Consider the following 18,829-nt stretch of genomic DNA (forward strand, 5'->3'; position numbering starts at 1 on the left):
AAATGAAACGGTTTAGGATTGACAGAAGATAACCTTATGTCATCAGAGTAGAGGGTACCCGGGGTAGGTAGCAGTCAGTGATGCAATGGCTGGAGAGGTGAGAGGGGGTGGTAGGCTGAAAAATGGCTCCCACAGTCCTAATCTCTAGAACCTGTAAATGGCAAAGGAGAGTTTACAAATATCATTGAATTAAAGATCTTGAAACGGGGAAATTATCTTGGATTATCTGGGTGGGCCCAATGCAGTCAAAAGGGTATTTATAAAAGGGATGCAGGAGGAGTCAAAGTCATAGAGAAGGCTATGTGGCTCAGAGACTGGAGTGATGCACTTTAAAGATGGGGAAGAGACCGCACGCTAAGGAATGCAGGTGGCCTCTGGAAGCTGGAAAGGACAAGGCAAGGGATTCTTTCCTAGAGCTTCCAGAAAGAACGAGCCCTGGTGGTGCCTTGAATTTAGTCCAGCGAAACTGAGTTTGGACTTCTGGCCCCCAGAACTCTAAGAAACATAAATACGTGCTTTTTTAAGCCACCAAGTTTCTGGTAATTTGTTACAGCAGCCACAGAAAACTAATACAGGGAGTGCAGTCAGTTGTTCGTGCTGAGAAGGCAGAAAGGAGTTACTAAAGGGTTTCAAGCTGAGGAGTGATGTCATTAAACAGCATTTAAAAATAACAAGCCAGGCACAGGGGCTCACATCAGCAATCCCAGCACTTTGGGAGGCCGAGGCAGGCAGATCACGAGGTCAGGAGATCAAGACCATCTGGCTAACACGGTGAAGCTCCATCTCTACTAAAAATACAAAAATTTAACCAGGCATGGTGGCAGGCGCCTGTAGTCCCAGCTACTCAGGAGGCTGAGGCAGGAGAATGGCATCAACCCGCGAGGCAGAGCTTGCAGTGAGCCGAGATCGCACCATTGCACTCCAGCCTGGGCAACAGAGCAAGGCTCTGTCTTAAAAAAAAGGATAACAGACGGTGAATTGTAGAATGTAGAATGGAGTGGAGTGGCAGGAAACTGAAGAGGAAGAGACACATGACGGGGTGATTGCAACAGTTTTTGAGAACCTTGAAGAAACGGAGAACGGGAGACCCTGTTGAAGACGTACGTAGGTGGTGAAAAGGACTTTGTAATGGTTTAATGTGGAGAGTAAAGAGGAGGATCAAGAAGGAATCCTCACTCCACACTGTGACCCATCAATGGAGTTCACAAATCTACCACAGTGTAGTACTTATGGGGAAGAGAAAGCATCCATCATTGAGGTGCCTGGAGAATTTCCAGGTAGAAATGCTAAACACTCAAGAGCAAAGGAGGTTTCAAGCCTCAGAAAAAAGGAGAGAATTAGGAGCGCCAGTGGAGGTGGCTGCAAAGGGACAGTGCCCAAAAATAGGAGGGAGAGACTCACTAAGGACAAAACCCCGTGAAATGACCAAGATGCACATGGTTTCTTTAGAGGAGTATGCGCACACAAAAAAAAGAGAAATAAAAGCCAAAGATTTATGAAGAGAATCTGGACAGAATTACATCTGGGGCATCAAGGAAAAGAGGATTTTCAAGAAAGCTGCCCTGGTCAAGAGGGACACAGTCTTATGCTGAGATACATGGGATGGTCACAGGATTGACATCAGGGAATCTCCAATTAAGAAGCCATAGGGTAGATTTCCTTCTCCCAGTGTTGTTTTTGTAGAGAAAAATAGCTGAAAGTGATAATTTGAAGAGTGAACTGAAAGTGAAGAAGTAGAGAAAAGAGGTATAAACTACCCTTGTAAGAAATGAGGTGCTAATACATCGAAAAGGAACAGTGGTAAAGAGGGGTGCGTGTTTATAAAAGGATTATTTTTTAGGAAGATACAAGGTTGCAGAAGAGAGAGTTCAGTGACTGAAGAGGTTGTAAAGATTAAAAAGGAGGAAGGTAATGAAGGAGTGAGGTCTAGAGGAAGCAGGGAGGGATGGGTGCCAGCACGCAGGTGGAGAAGTTAGTCTGGAGAGGAAGAATCTCCCAACATTTTCTGTGGCGTGTGGGCAAAGAACGATGGGAGAAGATATGAGTAAGGTTAGACATGGGGACGGGAGGTTGAAAATTTCATTTCTGAAATGTTTTACTTGCTCTGTAAAAACAAATTAAGACAGAAGCCAGGTGCAGTGGCTCATGCCTATAATCACAGCACTTTGGGAGGCTGAGGTGGGTGGATCACCTGAGGTCGGGAGTTCGAGACCAGCCTGATCAACATGGAGAAACCCCGACTCTACTAAAAAAACAAAAATTAGCTGGGCATGGTGGTGTATGCCTGTAATCCCAGCTACTCGGGAGGCTGAGGCAGGAGAATCACTTGAACCCAGGAGGCAGAGGTTGCAGTGAGCCGAGATCACACCATTGCACTCCAGCCTGAGCAACAAGAGTGAAACTCTGTCTTGAAAAAAAAAAAAAAAAAAATTAAGACAGGCTTCATCAGACTTATCTTGAGCAAGATGATCCTCAACGTTGGTATGGCAAACCACATAGTGTTAGCATGACAAATAAGTGCCTGTTGAATGGGAGGTTGCCTTCTGAAGATCTGGCCCAAAACACCCATCTCTGAATTTTCCTCAGTCAGGCATAACTAAAGCAAGTTACATATCTGCAATAAAACCCACATGGAAGTCACCACCTCAGGGGGGCTTTTACACCGTTACTACCACCATCATCACTGTCAGTGACAACAAAGCAACGGCAACAGCAAACACCTTGAGTGCTTACCATGTGCTTGGCTCTGTGGTTCTGTGGCTCTGAGAATTTAAAGTTGCATAAGGCAAAAAACCTACTCATAAGAATTCTATGACTTTGTAGAGAGAAGGGGAGACTTTTACCCAAATACCTAACCTGAGAACACATCCCATGTAAAGGAAGATTCATAAGGATTCCTAAACTGTCGGGGCTGGAGAACTAGAGAGGGCATTACAGATGAGGTCCAGATAAATGATTGACTAAAGCAATATCACCCGGATGACTCCAGACTTCCATTCTTAAGTCCTGTGCTTTTTCCATTTCACTTCACCCTGGTAAACTTCCTTTCCTATTCAATCCATACGTAATTTTAGGTATCTGGTCATAAGTACAGAAATAAGAAACAGAGAAACTCATTTTACTAGGAGGGTTTTCAAGTCAGAGCAGGCAATAACATGTAATCAAAGGACTCAAGCCCAAAAATAGTGTCCCTTGCATGTCACGGAAGGTACAGCCCTCGCAGCACACTTGTCACTCCTAGGGTAAAGTTCCGTTCAGTATCAGCCCTCTCAGAGAGCAGGACAGAAGAATGTCTCCCTTTGTCTTATGCACATATCATTCTTTATCAGTGACATTCCCTCGTGCAGCATTTGGAATAAAAGGAAATGGATGCCAAAGGAGGAGAAATATATTTTAAGAACCAGACTAAAGAAGAAAACACATAAATCCTATAACTTAGAGGTAAGTTTTAGGAATGAAGGTGGTAGATAGAGATTGACGTAGACCTACTAAAATGTTTGAATGTCTTTTAAGATTAGTAACAAGCAAGGAGCTTAATATAGACTGTATTTCAGAGAACCAAAGTCAACACTTAGACTGTTGCAAAACTAGCTCCTGAGCGGCAAGAGAGGGTTGCAATAAGAAGAATAGGGCATAATGCCAAAGCCATGGACAGAATTCCCTCTTGGATTCAGTATTTAACCTTAAGGACATTGCATTGCTTGGGAGAGAGGCAAGGTCTAGAACCAGGAGCTCTTGGTAGGGTCAGACTCTTATCTCCCAGAAATCTGAGACCCTGGCAATCCTTGAACCACTGGCAAACAGAAATAGAAGAGGATTCAGCCCTCTGGTTCAGTCCTCAGGCTCTGGCATGAAAACATAAGAAAGCTTTGCCAGCTGGAACTGCTAGTATCTACATTTGCTTATATTACATTGCTCTCTTGGCAAATTGGAATCAGAACAATGTTAAGATCCTGAAGTTTGAAGAGATAGCAGAAGCCTGTGGTTGTGTTTCTGAGTTTACAGGAACCAAGGCTGGAGGGGAATGAATGACTGCAGCCACTGTAGCCCAGACACAAATCTCTTGTTTCTTCTGGGAGAAAGTGCCCAGCCAGAGGAGAGACCATCATAGCTCTGCTACCTCTTGAGCAAGGGAAAACAGGAATTTGTGTGGAGCTCCGAGAACCAAGAGCACCTCAGTCACAGAGACATACTTGCCCCTGTGGCGGCCCTGCTGACAGTAGAGGTCCCTTGTCTCAGAGGAGCCCTGCCTTGGTCACTGTGTCTTAAGATGACCCATTTCTTGAGTTTTTATTGGGCTAATTCATCACTTGCCCTTTAGCAAGTCCCATATCCACAACTCGGCCTCATCAGAATGCCATGTGGATAAACCCAAGAGAAATTCCATGAATGGCAATTCTAAAGCAGTCTTGGTTGATCAGATACAAATATACTGGCCACCATGTCTGCTATACCAGAGAGTGAATCAAGAAGGTATAAAAAAATTCCAATTTCTTATACTTACTTGAACTGAATACTAACTTGCTGTCAAGACAGTAGACAAAGATTTGTTTGTGAGGCTGTTATTCAGAGCTATATAAACGCTTGGCCAATAGAGATTCCCTCATAACACAAATCAGTCAGAAAAATGAGCCTACGCAGAGGGCAGGATGAAGCAAGAAGAGGTTTACTATGTATGTAGCTGCTATAAAGGGATTCCAGGCAGAGTTGGGTGTGACTCCTGGAGACTGAATCATGCTCTCTGCTTCTTCTCTCTTACTTACAAGCAGTAAGTACAAGCAGTAAGTAAATAAGTACAAGCAGTCTGATACTTTGTCCTCCCTAGGGTAGCAAAATGGATGGTGGCTGGCAAGAATCCTTCGAGGACTCTCTCTGTGATAACTAACATAGTAAGCCTACAGTTTTGACCCCATTCTGCATCTAGAATTCCCTAAACACTTTGATTTTGAGATTTGGTTTTTGCAACCAAACCTTGGAAATGTTAAAGATGGGCACAGAGCATTGTGGGAAAATCTGAGTAAGACCCGTTATTACAGACTCCTTAAAATCGGTCTTACAGATGGTATGCAGGCAGCCGGTACTGACATGAGGTATGGAATTTGCCAACAAGCATGCCACTCACCTTTACTGATGTCTTCATACTCCAGCCAGAGTCGCCGCTGCACCTGCTTGTTTGGGTACCAGATAGAACAGGACTCCTCAAAGCCGTAGATAGCTTCCTGGATGTAATGGTTGCCGAACTGGTCCAACAACGCCACAAAATCTGCACGAGATGTAGCCCCATCCAGCGAGTGGAGAGCATTGCTGAGGGCTATGGAGAGGCATCACCCAAGGGTAAGAATGAGGGCTCACATTTTGTGTATACAGATTCTCAGGCAATTCAGTCCCAAACATGGAAGTGCCTGTGTGGCTCAAAGTGATGTGGGAGAGCTAGCTAGAAGTGTCTGGTGAGTGTTTCCATTTAGCTAAATCAGACATTTCAGTTCCTAAGTGAGTATCTTTTAAGCCAGTTGGTTGTACTAACTTTGTGCCAAGTTAAGCAAAACGTTGCCAAACCTCTACTCCTGCCCCCTTTAAATCAATTTTTTTTTTTTTAATCACAGGTCTTGACATTAAATCAATTTAGTGAGTTCAAATAATAGCATTTGAAAAAAGCAGAAACAATTAGCATAGTCTAAAATAGAAACACAAATACCAGTTGAGAACATTTCATATCATGAAGATAAAGTATCGCTTCATGAAACTTCTGTTGTGTGCATGTGGGAGTATGTGTACGCACAAGGTCATGATACAAAATGTGTTCTAACTGTGGGTAGTGATCAAAAAAGGCAATTGCAAAATACTGCCTTCAGACGTAGACATGGGCAATGAGAAGACAATGACAGAAGAAAGGAAAGAAAAGTCACTAATACACTCCTATTTTATTGCAGAAATTCTAAAATAAAAGGACTGGGAAATGACAAATGGAAAAGAAAACTTGTTAGCCTCCTCTCCCCTAACCCTGCAGGCAAATCTTGGATTTGCTGTCTCTCTTTAAGAGAATTACTGTATATCTGTCTGAAAGATGGCCTATGGTAAATTTTCCAAATCCAATACCTTTTGGATCTGGCTAGCTTTTAATGATCTCCTCTTCTACATACCTGTCTCCTATGAAGGCAAAGTCAAGTCTAGTTCAGCTTGAGACTTCAAGTGCTGAGAACCACATCACAGTGACACCATTGTGTGACTTTGAATGGCACGTGACAACAGCGATATTTGATTGTTAACTCCTGACACGCATAGCATCTGTGCTGGGTGTACACTGACTATGGAAATGGAGTAAAATCTCTAATGTATTTTTTCCTAGAATGAAAAGTAGCTTAGTTCTTTCTAGATGTGCTGCACCAGAAGAGTTTCTGTCAGTAAGGTCCTCATCCCAATCACTTCTTGCCAAGAACTCTTTTGTGTTAAAAGAGAAAAAGTTCTGAATCCCCTGTGTCCTATGAAAATGTGTTATATTCTTAATGCATTATCTTTATGCACAAAACTTTAGCCTTTGTGAGTTTCTGTCTCACTTAACTTCATAACTTCTCTATTTGTCCTCTACCATTTATCTTCCTCCCATTGGCCTTAAGGCTCTACCTCCCTACTGCTGACTCTAAAACCCTAAGTAAGTTTAGAACTCACTACTCCTTAACTTACTAACTATACAGAGTGAGCTAATATCTATTTCTCTCTCTCTCTCTCTTTCTCTCTCTCTCAATCCCTCAGTCTCTTTATTTCACTCACTTGCTATTTAGGAGTGTTAGGCTGATTTCTGGTTTTCCTTCCCTGCTCTTTCTTGCTCTCTTTTTTTAGTTCATTGTATGGAGTCTCTAAATTACGTTCTTTGCATTTGGAATGCTTAATTCTGTCAATTTGTGAAAAGTCTGCTTTTATGTATCCTCTCCACAAACTGGATGAGCCCAGGAAAAATTATACCTTCATTGGCTCCAGTCTTGCCCTTGCCTTCTCTTCTGTAGTCCAAGATAACATGTGCAATGTAATCTCTACTTAGAAAAGAATCCGATTCTAGCCATCTGCTCTTTTGGATAAATCTGAGTAAATAGCTCTCACACCTCATGTAGTAGCTACATTTTAGGCTGCATCTTCAACAATGGGACCAAAGGCTTCTCCCCTTGGAAAGGACTTCTAAGTTCCAGAGAAGGTGGGCAGGATAGGCCGCAGCAGTGCTCACCCTGAGAGATGGCCACTTGGTTGAGTTTGATGTGGTACATCACAGACCGGACCTTCCAGTGCTGCAGCACAGGGTACCCAGACACTTCACTGAAGTTCACCATCCCTAAGGACAGAAAAGATGTAAGCTCAGTTCTGAGACTGATTCATAAGTCCCAAATCAAAACACATGACCCACCTCTATGAGGAGAAGTGTTGTAATTGTGAGAAAATGATTAAATATTCTTTGATGAAGAGAATTTCTGGAACCACAGTAACAACAGCTATCATTTATTAAACCCTTACTCCATGCCAGGCATTTTGCTAAGCACTTTGCATACATATATTAAGCCATTTGATCCTTGTGGGAGAGTTGTTATTATGTGAATTTTTTAAATGAGAAAATTGAGGCTCTAAGGCTGGCTATGTCACTGCAGTAGGTGGTTTCAGAATGACAGTCACTTTCATACGCAATAACTTCTTGTTCTCAAAACCTGACTAGCCTCTCTCTGGCTAACTGGCAAAGAGACTTTTTGGTGCCCAGTCATTTTGTCTGTAAAGTGAGAGGCTTAACTGAGATGACCTCTTGCTTCCTTTTCAATTCTGATTCCTACCAGTTGTATGATTTGGGGCCATGCAACTCATTTGTTTGCATTTTGATATCTGAAAAGTGGGGATAATAGTATTCATCCAATCTACTTTACAGGCAGGTTGTGAGAACAATACAATTATGGGCATAAAAGTACTTTGAAAAAAGATAAGATCCCTAAGACACCAGGTAAGCCAGGATGGGGCTCCAGATGAGTCTGAGGCCAGGTGGCAGTTCTTACTCATTCTGCTATGATATCCCCATAGCAAATTTATATTAAACCCTAGGCTTACTGTAATACACCCGATTTTTACTCTTTTTAATGGTTGCAGTAATTGACTCAGCTCACATACCTGATAACATTGATTTTTCTGTCTCATTTAACTGATTTGTGTTCAGTATTTAAGTTTTAATTACTCTCAGGCTGATAATGCTTATTTCTTCTTTACCAGAAGGAACAGTATCAGGGTGACTAAATCATTAAGTGGCAGGAACAGCCAAATATTGAGTGCCATCTCTGTGCCAGACATTATGATAGCCGTGTGTTGTCTCATTTCTACTAATGGAAAAACTGAGGCTCTGAGAAGTTAAGTTAGTTGTCCAAAGTCACTCTCAATAAACACAACCTTACAGCCTCTTAGTGATGTTACTAATGGGCTGTTCTTCCTTGAGTACCTTGAAGGAAGAGTGTCACCCTGTTTGAATTCTAGCCATTACTATAAATATAAATGCTACCAAAACAAAATAATTAGGTCATAGGAAAAAAAGTTGCCTTGCTAGGTTTAGAAAAACAATTTAGCTTTATTTCTATGCTTAATCTTTGCTATATATGTAAGTTATAGGAATATATACACACTTGCATATGTGTGTACATATTTATGTATATACAGATATAAGAGCAATATATAGTACATTTATATATATTACGCATAGAATGTGTGGTGTGTGTGCATATCTACAAATATAATGGCAATAATACATATGTAGTGAATTATCCTGCCATTTTGACCCATGTTTCTTTCAGGCTAAATCAACTAATTTAATATTTAAACTGGATGAAGAGTCGGTAGGATTAATTAGCTGCTTGTCAACCCGGATCAAATTAGGTGAGTAACTGCCAAATTTTCATTTTTGTGTGAATCATATGGGAATAATTTTTGGTAAGGCGAAAAGAAAACAGGTCAGGAAAGGTGCTTAGTGAATCAATTGCTTAAATTTTCTTAGGCAATCAAAGGTAAGCTACCTGAAACCAAGAGAAGGTTTTTAGTATTCTTTTCTTTCAAATATTCTTTTAGGTCGTTAATCTTTGCGACTACCAACAGTCATACTACTACATACTTTGGCTTTTAACTTTCACGTTAACTTCAAAAGCATACAAATGGAATTCTAACTTTACAAGTTTAAGACTTCAGTCACATGCTTTAAAGGTACATTTTATGAGAGCATAATATGTGCATGATATGTAGAACTATTTAATATAACAAGTATTGTCTAATTAGGTCAGCTCAACAGCTTTGCTTTTAGTTTGAAAAGTGTATTTATAAAAAAAAACAAGTCCACTAAATAAAAATTTTTCAAATTATTAGGCAAAGCCACCTTTAATTGAATTATTTCGTAGGGGAAAAAGAAACAGGAAAGAAATCACAAAGTCTGAGCTCTAAGGTTGGCTGTGATGCTGCAGTAGGTCGTTTCAAAATGACAGTCACTTTCATACCCATAACTTCTTGTTCTCACAACCTAACTATCCTCTCTGGCTACCTGGCCCAGGGATCTTTCTGTTCCCAGTTGTTTCATCTGTAAGGTGAGAGTTTTAGGTGAGATGATCTCTTGCTTTCTTTTCAGTTTGGATTCCTACCAGTTGTATGACTTTGGGGAGGCCACTCATTTACTTGTGTTTTCATGCATGAAAAGTGTAAATAATAGTATTCATCCTATCTACCTTACAGGCAGGTTGTGAGAACAAAATAAAATTATGGGCATAAAAGTTCTTTGAGAAAGCTGGACGCAGTGGCTCATGCCCGTAATCCCAGCACTTTGGGAGGCCAAAGCGGGCAGATCACTTGAGGTCAGGAGTTTGGGACCAGGCTGGCCAACATGGTGAAATCCCATCTCTACTTAAAAAAAAAAAGAAAAAAAAATAGCTGGGTATGGTAGTGCGTGCCAACTGCTTGAACCCAGGGGTCGGAGGTTGTAGTGGGCCAAGTTCATGCTATTGCACTCCAGCCTGGGTGACAGAGTGGAACTCTGTCTCAAAAAAAAAAAAAGTTCTTTGAGAAAAGAGAAAGTATCATACACCTACATGGCCTCCATAATTTTATCATGATCACCCTCCTTACCTCTCTCTCATCATACCTAACTGCGTAAACTTGGCATTTCTTAATTAGTGCTTTTGTTAAAACTTCCTGGGTTTTTTAGTCCAGAACAACAGAGAGAAGATAAAATAAAGAAACAAGCACAGATGTTGGGTGGGGAAGAGGGGTAGGGCGCTCCATATCCACCCAGAATGAGCCAAACAACTGAACTCCATTACTTAGCTGATCAACATTTCTCCTGGACGCATTTATGCCACACCATAGTCAGGGAACAGTTACTTAACTGTTCATGCTTAGAAGTGTTTTTCCATGCCTACTTACAGATAATAATTCCATTAGTTAAAACGAAAGGGGTATTTTAAAATATACATTTTCTAGGTGAGCCATATGATATACTTTCTCAAGGTGCCCTTGATAGGCAGTCAGTGTCATGCGCGTATGTGTGAAGAGACCACCAAACAGGCTTTGTGTGAGCAATACAGCTTTTTAATTACCTGGGTGCAGGCGGGCTGAGTCCGAAAAGAGAGTCAGCGAAGGGAGATAAGGGTGGGGCCGTTTTATAGGATTTGGGTAGGTAAAGGAAAATTACAGTCAAAGGGGAGTTGTTCTCTGGCGGGCAGGAGTGGGAGTCACAAGGTTCTCAGTGGGGGAGCTTTTTGAGCCGGGATGAGCCAGGCACAAGATAATGTCATCGCTTAAGGCAAGAACCGGCCATTTTTACTTCTTTTGTGGTGGAATGTCATCAGTTAAGGCAGGGCAGGGCATTGTCACTTCATTTGTGATTCTTCATTTACTTCAGGCCATCTGGGCATATACGTGCAAGTCACAGGGGATGTAATGGCTTGGCTTGGGCTCAGAGGTCTGACAGATTCCATTTTTTAAAAAATTTTATTATTTTGGGACACATTTCTGCTGAATGACTATTTTTCAAGCAATATCTCTGACTATGTTTTCTCAAGAAAAAACACTAATTTTTCCTACCTATGCTTGAAAAAAGGACTGAAAAGACTTTACAGGCAATATTCAAAGCAAGAAAAAGAAAGAATAAGGAAGAAAGGAAGACAGGAAGGGAGGGAGGGAGGGAAGACACTAGCTTTTTCTTGTTATTTTATCTGAAATGTCAGGGATATATGTATATTGTCCCAAAGTTCTAAAGCCAAGAGTCCATCCCCTTTGGATGAACTTTAAAAAATTCTAAAGAGCCTAGAGGTCCAAACCTTCAAGTAGATTTAATGACTGTGGCACCCAACAGGCCTATGAATGCAGCCAGCAGCCTCCTCTACCTCCTCTGGACTTCCTTCCGTTTCTCAGTTGAAAGACTGAATACACAAATGGACAACAGCCAGATTATATCTAAAAATAGAACTCTGATTCACAATCCGCAGCAACCAGCTCAGAAAACCAACCCATTATCTAGAGTAACCAGCCTAGGAAGTCAGTCTACTATCTGTAAGTCAGACTTACAGGAAATTAGACCACTATCCATAACAAACAGCCCAAGAAGTCAAAAAATAACCGCTATAACAATTAACACCAAACAACCCAGACTTGATGAATAGCTGAAAACTTCCCTATTTTTTTCCCAGTTCCACTTAAGTCCAACCAGAGAAAGTACAATATGCACCCCTAACCAATCACATAGGATGCTCACTTCTAGTTAAGCCACCTACAACTTTCTCAACCAACAGTTCCAATATGGGCATACTTGAAGACTTCCCTTTTTTCTCTCTAAAGCTTTTCCACTCCTCTGCCTGCTTTTGAGTCTCTGCCAAAATACAAGTGATGACAGCTATAGCAAGCCTCCAAATAAATAGCCTTTGCCTGTTCTTATTTGCTTGGTCTTTGTTTATTTCCATACAACATGTAACACCAAAAAGTCCTGTTATTTTGATGAAGAGGGAAGCCAGCAGCAAGATAAGACATGTAGTTCAGTATTTTCCAGTGTGTTCTTCAAACTGATAATTCTACAAGATAGAAATAGGTGTTATGTGTGAAAATGATTCTCTAGTTAAATGGACTTGGGAATTGCTGGTGTAAAGTGAAAAGGATTTCTTTACTGCAGGACTTCTAGGAAACTTCTCTAATGTTGAGGTGTTGTGTATTGCTGAGAGGAGGATACTCTTTCCAAACATATTTGAAGGCAGAACCCATTTATGAATGGAGCTATGATTTTTCATAAGAAAAACAACAACAACAAAAAAACACGCTTGGAAATGCTAATATAGAAGATTCTTAAGACCACTTTAGCTCTAAAATTCTCTAAACTAAATTTATGGGAATTATGACTTATAATAGTAGATAGAGTGAAATGATATAAGATTCCCTGTATAAGTCTAGGAAAGACACAATTAAAATGTTCCCAGAACTAGAGTTAACATGGGGAAGATTTGGCCAAATATCTCTTTAATAGATTCTTTCAATTATTCTGGGCTTTAAAACAAACCCATTCCCTGCTTACATCAAAGGAAATATGTGATCTTGGCTTAACTGGTACCACTTCTTAACAAAAACAGGTTGAAAACAAACACAAGGTAGAAAAGTAGCCAGGTCAAGACTTCCATACATTTAGCTCAGAGGATTTTAGAGTTAAAGTGATCTGAAGCTTAAATTTGACTGCCTCGGGACCATCAAAATAAAAGTGTCCCATCTGGGCATCCTTCTATTCCTTTTACCTTCAATGGGCCAAATTAGGAGAGGACCAATGGCATGTGGAGGAAGAAGTTTCTATCGTGAATGAGGACCAGGTTTAGATCTTTCCTTGTTCCCACAGATGGGGAGTCAACCACATGTTTTTCTGATGTTTTTCAGCTCTATCCACCCTCTCCTCCCCAAAAGCTTCAGGTAACATCCAGGACTTTTTCTGGCTATCTCATAACTGAAGTAAAATCTCCTCCCTCTACCATAAGTTATATTGTGAGAGAGGTGTCTTGCAAGATCTTTAAACAGAGCCATGTATATTATTACCAGTGTGTCACCTATGCTATGTATGTACCACCTCACACGTCTTCAAGGCATTTTACACACACATGTGGAATGTGTCTGCCCAAACAGTTTGGCAACAAGGAAACTAGATTCCCTAATGCCAGAGATGCAGGCTTTAGAGATATGTCCAGAAGTTGCAATTTAATTTCTTCAGATGTGTGTATGTGTGCATGTGCATGTATGCATGTAGTATTTCATAGGGTTACTGATTTTGAAGGATTTATTCTTGGTCCAGAATATATTTGTTTTTTCTCTTGCTCTTTCTTTTCCATAGGGTAGGTATTACTTCATAGTTTTCATCCTATTTTCTTTCTTCCTTTAAATATTTATTTATTCAACACACATAGATCTCACTATGGGTAAGGAACTGTTCTAAAAACTTTATAAATATGAATTTATTTATTCCTCATATCAATACTGTGAGGAAGATAGTATTAGAATGCCCATTTTTACAGGTAAAAGAAATTGAGGCACAGAGAAGTTAAGTAATGTGTCCAGATCATGCAGCCAGTGATGAGCTAAGCCTTGCTGACCGGCTCCAGAGCCGAGGCTGTTAAACACTATGCTATATTATATCAGACAGACCTACATTGCATCCCATTCAGGTCTAAACTCATATTTTTAACATAGCTTGATGCCTGGAAGAGACCTACCCTTAGCTGAACTCATTCTTTAGAAAAGGAAGAAAAAAGGAGAGAAAGGTGTGAAAGAAAAATATCTTGGGCCCCCCAAATCACTAAGCTAAAGGGAAAAGTCAACCCAGGAACTGCTTAGGGCAAACCTGCCTCTCATTCTATTCAAAGTCACTCCTCTGCTCACTGAGATAAATGCATATCTGATTTGCCTCCTTTGGAGAGGCTAAGAGAGGCTAACCAGAAACTCAAAATAATGCAACCATTTGTTTCTCACCTATCTGTGACCTGGAAGCCCCCTCACCTCTTAGAGTCTTCCTGCCTTTGCTTCCAGTTGTCCCACCTTTCCAGACCAAACCAATGTACTTCGTATATATATTGATTGATGACTCATGTCTCCCGAAAATGCATAAAACCAAGCTGTGCCCCAACCACCTTGGGCACATTGTTGTCAGGACGTCCTGAGGCTGTGTCACAGGTGCACGTCCTCAACCTTGGCAAAATAAACTTTCTAAATTAACTGAGACCTGTCTCAGACTTTCTGGGTCTACAAAGGTATAGAATAAGGAAGACAGAATGAATAGGGAGAAGAATAACAGAGAAACATACAAAGCAATCAGTGGAATTGAGCTCATGTCTAGTTTTCTAGCAAGTGTTGCCAAATCTCAGTCAGCTGCCTCTCATTAGTCCATGGGACACCTTGAAAGTCTCTTCCTTGGCCCAGGAGGTGCCAGCTGGGGGTCTTCAGAGGCACAGGCAAGCATATCCAGAGATTCCTCCCTCTTCTAATTAATCTGTGTGTTTGTTCCATCATGAGTCTGAAGGAAGAATACTGCTGGGCTCAAAACAGTACTGAGGGGCAGGCATTATTATCCCCACCTTATGATGGTGGACCATGAGACCACATGAGACTCTATTGTCTAATGGCACACAGCTAGAAAGTAGCAGAGATGCAAACCCAGGGTCATGTGACAACAAAACTGTCATTTTCTATTTCCTCATGATGGCTGGTAAATACTTGCCAGGAAACCCAACAGTAGCAATGATGGATATTGAGGTGAGAGTAGCAATCTAGCTTCTCTCTCTGCCTCTGTGACCTGGTCACTTCCTCTAATCCCCCAAGAACTCCAAGCAACTATTATCTTATTTGTTTTCAATGCATCTCTGTGAAACTAACAAGAAAATACACTATTAGGACCACTTTGCAGGAGATTATATGATAATATCAACAATTTTATTGAGAAATAATCCTACCAGCATTCAGTTTTATGGCTGAGGTTTTATTGTGTATCAAGGAAATCACTGGCTTAGAAACTAAAGTAAGCGAGGTCAAATCTTAATTTTATGAAACTGCAGGAAGCTACCTGTTTGTGCCAGTTGAATAAGGTTGAGAAGGCACACTCACCAGTCAGGAAGTCGGGGTCAGGGGTGGGCTCCGAGATCTCCTCTAGGCATTGATTCTCCAGGGGGACAGTGGCCACCACAAGACCATCTGGCAGTTGCTGGTCTAAACCACGAGCAAAGTTGTTTTGCCTAGAAACAGGGTAGACCTTCATTTCTGAGTGTTCAGGTGAACCTGACTCCTTCCTGAGCATTTTTGGTTTTTTTTGTTTTTGTTTCTGTTTTTGTTTGAGACGGAGTTTTGCTCTTGTGGCCCAGGCTGGAGTGCAATGGCATGATCTTGGCTCACTGCAACCTCCAACTCCCAGGTTCAAGCAATTCTCCTGCCTCAGCCTTCCAAGTAGCTGTGATTATAGGCATGTGCCACCACGCCCTGCTAATTTCAACCCACAATGCAAAATTATTATTTTTGGGGGACATTGTCTCACTGTCACCCAAGTTGGAGTGCAGTGGCACAATCATAGCTCACTACAGCCTTGACCTCCTGGGCACAGATAAATTCTCCCACCTCAGCCTCCTAGGTAACTGAAACTACAGGCATGTGCCACCACACCTGGCTAATATTTTGCATTTTTTGTAGAGATGGGGTTTCACCATGTTGCCCAGACTGGTCTCAAACTCCTGAGCTCAAGCGAACCACCCACCACCTTGACCTCCCAAAGTGCTGAGATTATAGGCATGAGCCACCATAAATGGCCTCCCAATGTAAAATTCTTTCTGAACCAAGAAGTTCCCCTCACCCTGAACCCCATTGTAAATACACATCAGGAGTAAGACGTAATGGGTATGGTTGGTGGGGTAAGGGCTGGCAGATATGGGAAATAAACCAGTTGAAAAGATCTACCAAAAGGGTAAAGAATATGCTTTCCTCTTTCCCAACTCAGTCCCTACTTCCTGACCCCCTCTCGACAAGATCTAGACAGAGTCAGTCTCATTTCTAGACAACAGTGAAGACTTCAGCCACCACTACATTAGTGATGACACCTCACTTCTTGCCTTTGGCAAACCAATTCCCAGGCTAAAAGGGGAAATGTTAGTAATGTCTCCTGTCTACAACAGAAAAAGCAGCTGATTCCAAAAACTGTCTTGAAAATTTACTATCAGTTGCTCATAAGAGTCTAGGCCTAGGTTTCTGTCAACTGCTGGTCCATATCATAATACTGACACCCTCCTCCTCTTCCTCTTCTTCCTCATCATCATCTCCTGGAAAATATTTCCCTGTAGGTTCTAAGAAGATGTATTTAAAGAGTCCAAGGCAGAACAGGGACAGGCATTGAATGGAGAATCACCTAGAAATATTCTAAATCAATGATTTGAAACATTTTATTCTCAGGATTCCTTTACACTCTTAAAAATAATTGAAGGCCCCAAGTAGCTTTATTATATTTATATAAAAAGGCCCAATTATGTCTATCAATATTTATAATATTGGAAATTAAAATAGAAATTTTAAAAATTTATTAATTCATGTAAAAACAACAATGAATTCATTCAATATTAACATATTTTATAAAACGTGAGAGAAGTAATATTTTATATTTTTTGCAAATTTAAAAAATATCTAACAATTGAAGATAGCTGGATTCTCACATCTGAATTTAACTCACTATAATATCTTGTTTGGATTGAAGTATGGGAAGAAAATTCAGCCTTTCTGTAGTTGGAAAAGGCAGGACCTTCGATATACCTTGAGAGGGGACCCTTAGATATCCTTAGATGACACTGTGAAGACTGTTGTTCTAGACTGACTCACACACTGATGCTTCCATTCATAGGGAAATGGAGCTTGAGCATTTTCGTGTGGGCTTCCATGCAAAATCTTCCAGTCCCTGCCTGGGCAAAGTAAAATCTCATTTAACACTTTACTATTAACCCAAGCTAAGCATGGTTCTTGGATTCCGGAAGAAGGAATGTATTCTTGGAGAAGACCAAGAGCAAGAATGTAGTCAGTCGATCCCTTTAGGCATATCATATTTACCCTGCTTCAAGATATAAAGCTTTATGCTAGTGCAAAACTCTTTAGAGAAAGTCCACCAACAACCTTAAATAATCACTTCTATGCATATGAGGTTTACCTGAATGTTCCTTTCAGCACCTGTCCAGCAGCTACTTCCTTGGAATGGTTGTTGTAACCAAAGAACATCTCCCCAAAGAGGGTCTGGTTCATGGGAAGCTCCCTGCTTTCCCCACAGTCACTTCCCTCTGGACAGGTCTCCGTGATGAGTTGGCAAGAGCGTCCATCCACACCAAGCTTGTAGTCCTCGATGCACCTAGCACAGAGGAGAGCTCAGTATAAGAAGTTATTACATCAGTGACGCATGCAGGCAAGTCAACCCCTGCATTGGGAGGAAATGCCTTTGAGAGCATGTTGGATCACCAAAGATTAGATTTCCAAATTAGATTCCAATTTGATTTTGACTCATTGTTTTTTTAAGCCTGTAAACTGAGGCTTCTTTCGTCATGTGATCAGACTAAATCTCTCTCCTTTGCTGTGCAGACAAGTGCTGTCAGAACTTTAGAGTGCCCTCTCCTCTAATAACTGTACAGTTTCCCAAATAAGTCAGGGTAAGAATCACTGAAGATAAGCTTGCAAATGAGTTAACACATTTAAATCCAAGATATTCTAGAGCTTTTCTTAAGAACCATCTACATGGTCAGACCCTGCACTTGTTTGGAGGCTAATTAGGCAGCAAAAAGAAAGACACTGTGCTTAAGAAATTAATAACTTTCTAATCTGGTCCTGTGACAAGTCAACTAAGAAATTAGAAAGATTTATCATCTCCTGGCGGTGTTCTGTTTGAATGTATCCAAACACAATATCAACCCATAAAAACTCCTCCTCCATTAAGAGTAGCCTTCCTGAACTAAATAGACCCTAGGGCACACAGTGTGAATGCCATGTGCACCATTAACCAACAACTGCCTCCTTGGCATCCTCCTCATTAGGATGGAAAAGCAACATCAATGTTAGTAAATATGGGTCAGCAACTGATAAGTCATTAATTAGACCTTATTTGCAGTTATAGTGAGAAGAATATACATTTGTTAGCTAAAGTAAGAACTTCTTTCATAACGCTGTCATTAAGAAAGAATATTGATTTAATTTGGGTCTCTCATTAGACATACACCAAATTTAGAATTTAAAGATGCTCATGATATTAAAGCACATCATGTATTACTATCCACAGCCATTGTAACAATAAGATAAAGAACTCTGTCTTATGTAGAGGAACAAGGAATAATACAGTGAGAAGCAATATTGTAATAGCAGTGACTTTGTCCTTTACAGGGAAACCTTGGGTCAGCTGATTAACCTCTCTGAGCTTCAGTTTCCAAAACTGTAGAAAGAGGAAAAAAGTAGCTGCTTCACTGGGTTGTTGAGAAGATTGAGAGACTGCACGTAATGAGCTTATGTGGTGCCTAACATATAGCTAGTGATCATTAAATGTTGTTATCAGTAGCAGGAGAGGTGCAAGTGAGGCCCATGTTCATGCAACTTTAACTGCTTTTTCCATTTCCCATTTATATATTTGTGTGAACAGGTGTGATGAGAGCTCTTTAATTATAAATGTATGTGATTTGGTCTTTATACAAGAATCTCAAATCAAGGACTTCTTTGGCAGGCTATATATAGTACCTTGGATAGTGCTAAACACATGGGTGTCTGATTCTTATTGAAACAGGGAAGAAATCCAGTCCAGGTACTACTACATTAGTCC

The 18,829-nt window shown here is 40.8% G+C and overlaps 1 protein-coding gene across 2 annotated transcripts in view; it reads right to left on the minus strand.

Annotated features, from left to right (window-relative positions):
• ASTN1 (astrotactin 1) overlaps positions 1–18,829 on the minus strand; it is a 310,755-nt gene that overhangs the window by 72,234 nt on the left and 219,692 nt on the right. For both annotated transcript variants that reach the window (XM_011962380.1, XM_011962379.1), the window contains exons 13-16: positions 17,186–17,380; positions 15,115–15,242; positions 7,217–7,321; positions 5,123–5,311 (exon numbers count right to left, since the gene is read on the minus strand). In XM_011962380.1, the coding sequence (XP_011817770.1) occupies positions 5,123–5,311; positions 7,217–7,321; positions 15,115–15,242; positions 17,186–17,380 (617 nt within the window). The remainder of the gene's footprint in view (positions 1–5,122; positions 5,312–7,216; positions 7,322–15,114; positions 15,243–17,185; positions 17,381–18,829) is intronic.

Source organism: Colobus angolensis, unplaced genomic scaffold (genome assembly GCF_000951035.1).
Source record: "Colobus angolensis palliatus isolate OR3802 unplaced genomic scaffold, Cang.pa_1.0 Scaffold59, whole genome shotgun sequence".
Classification (NCBI taxonomy): Eukaryota; Metazoa; Chordata; class Mammalia; order Primates; family Cercopithecidae; genus Colobus; species Colobus angolensis.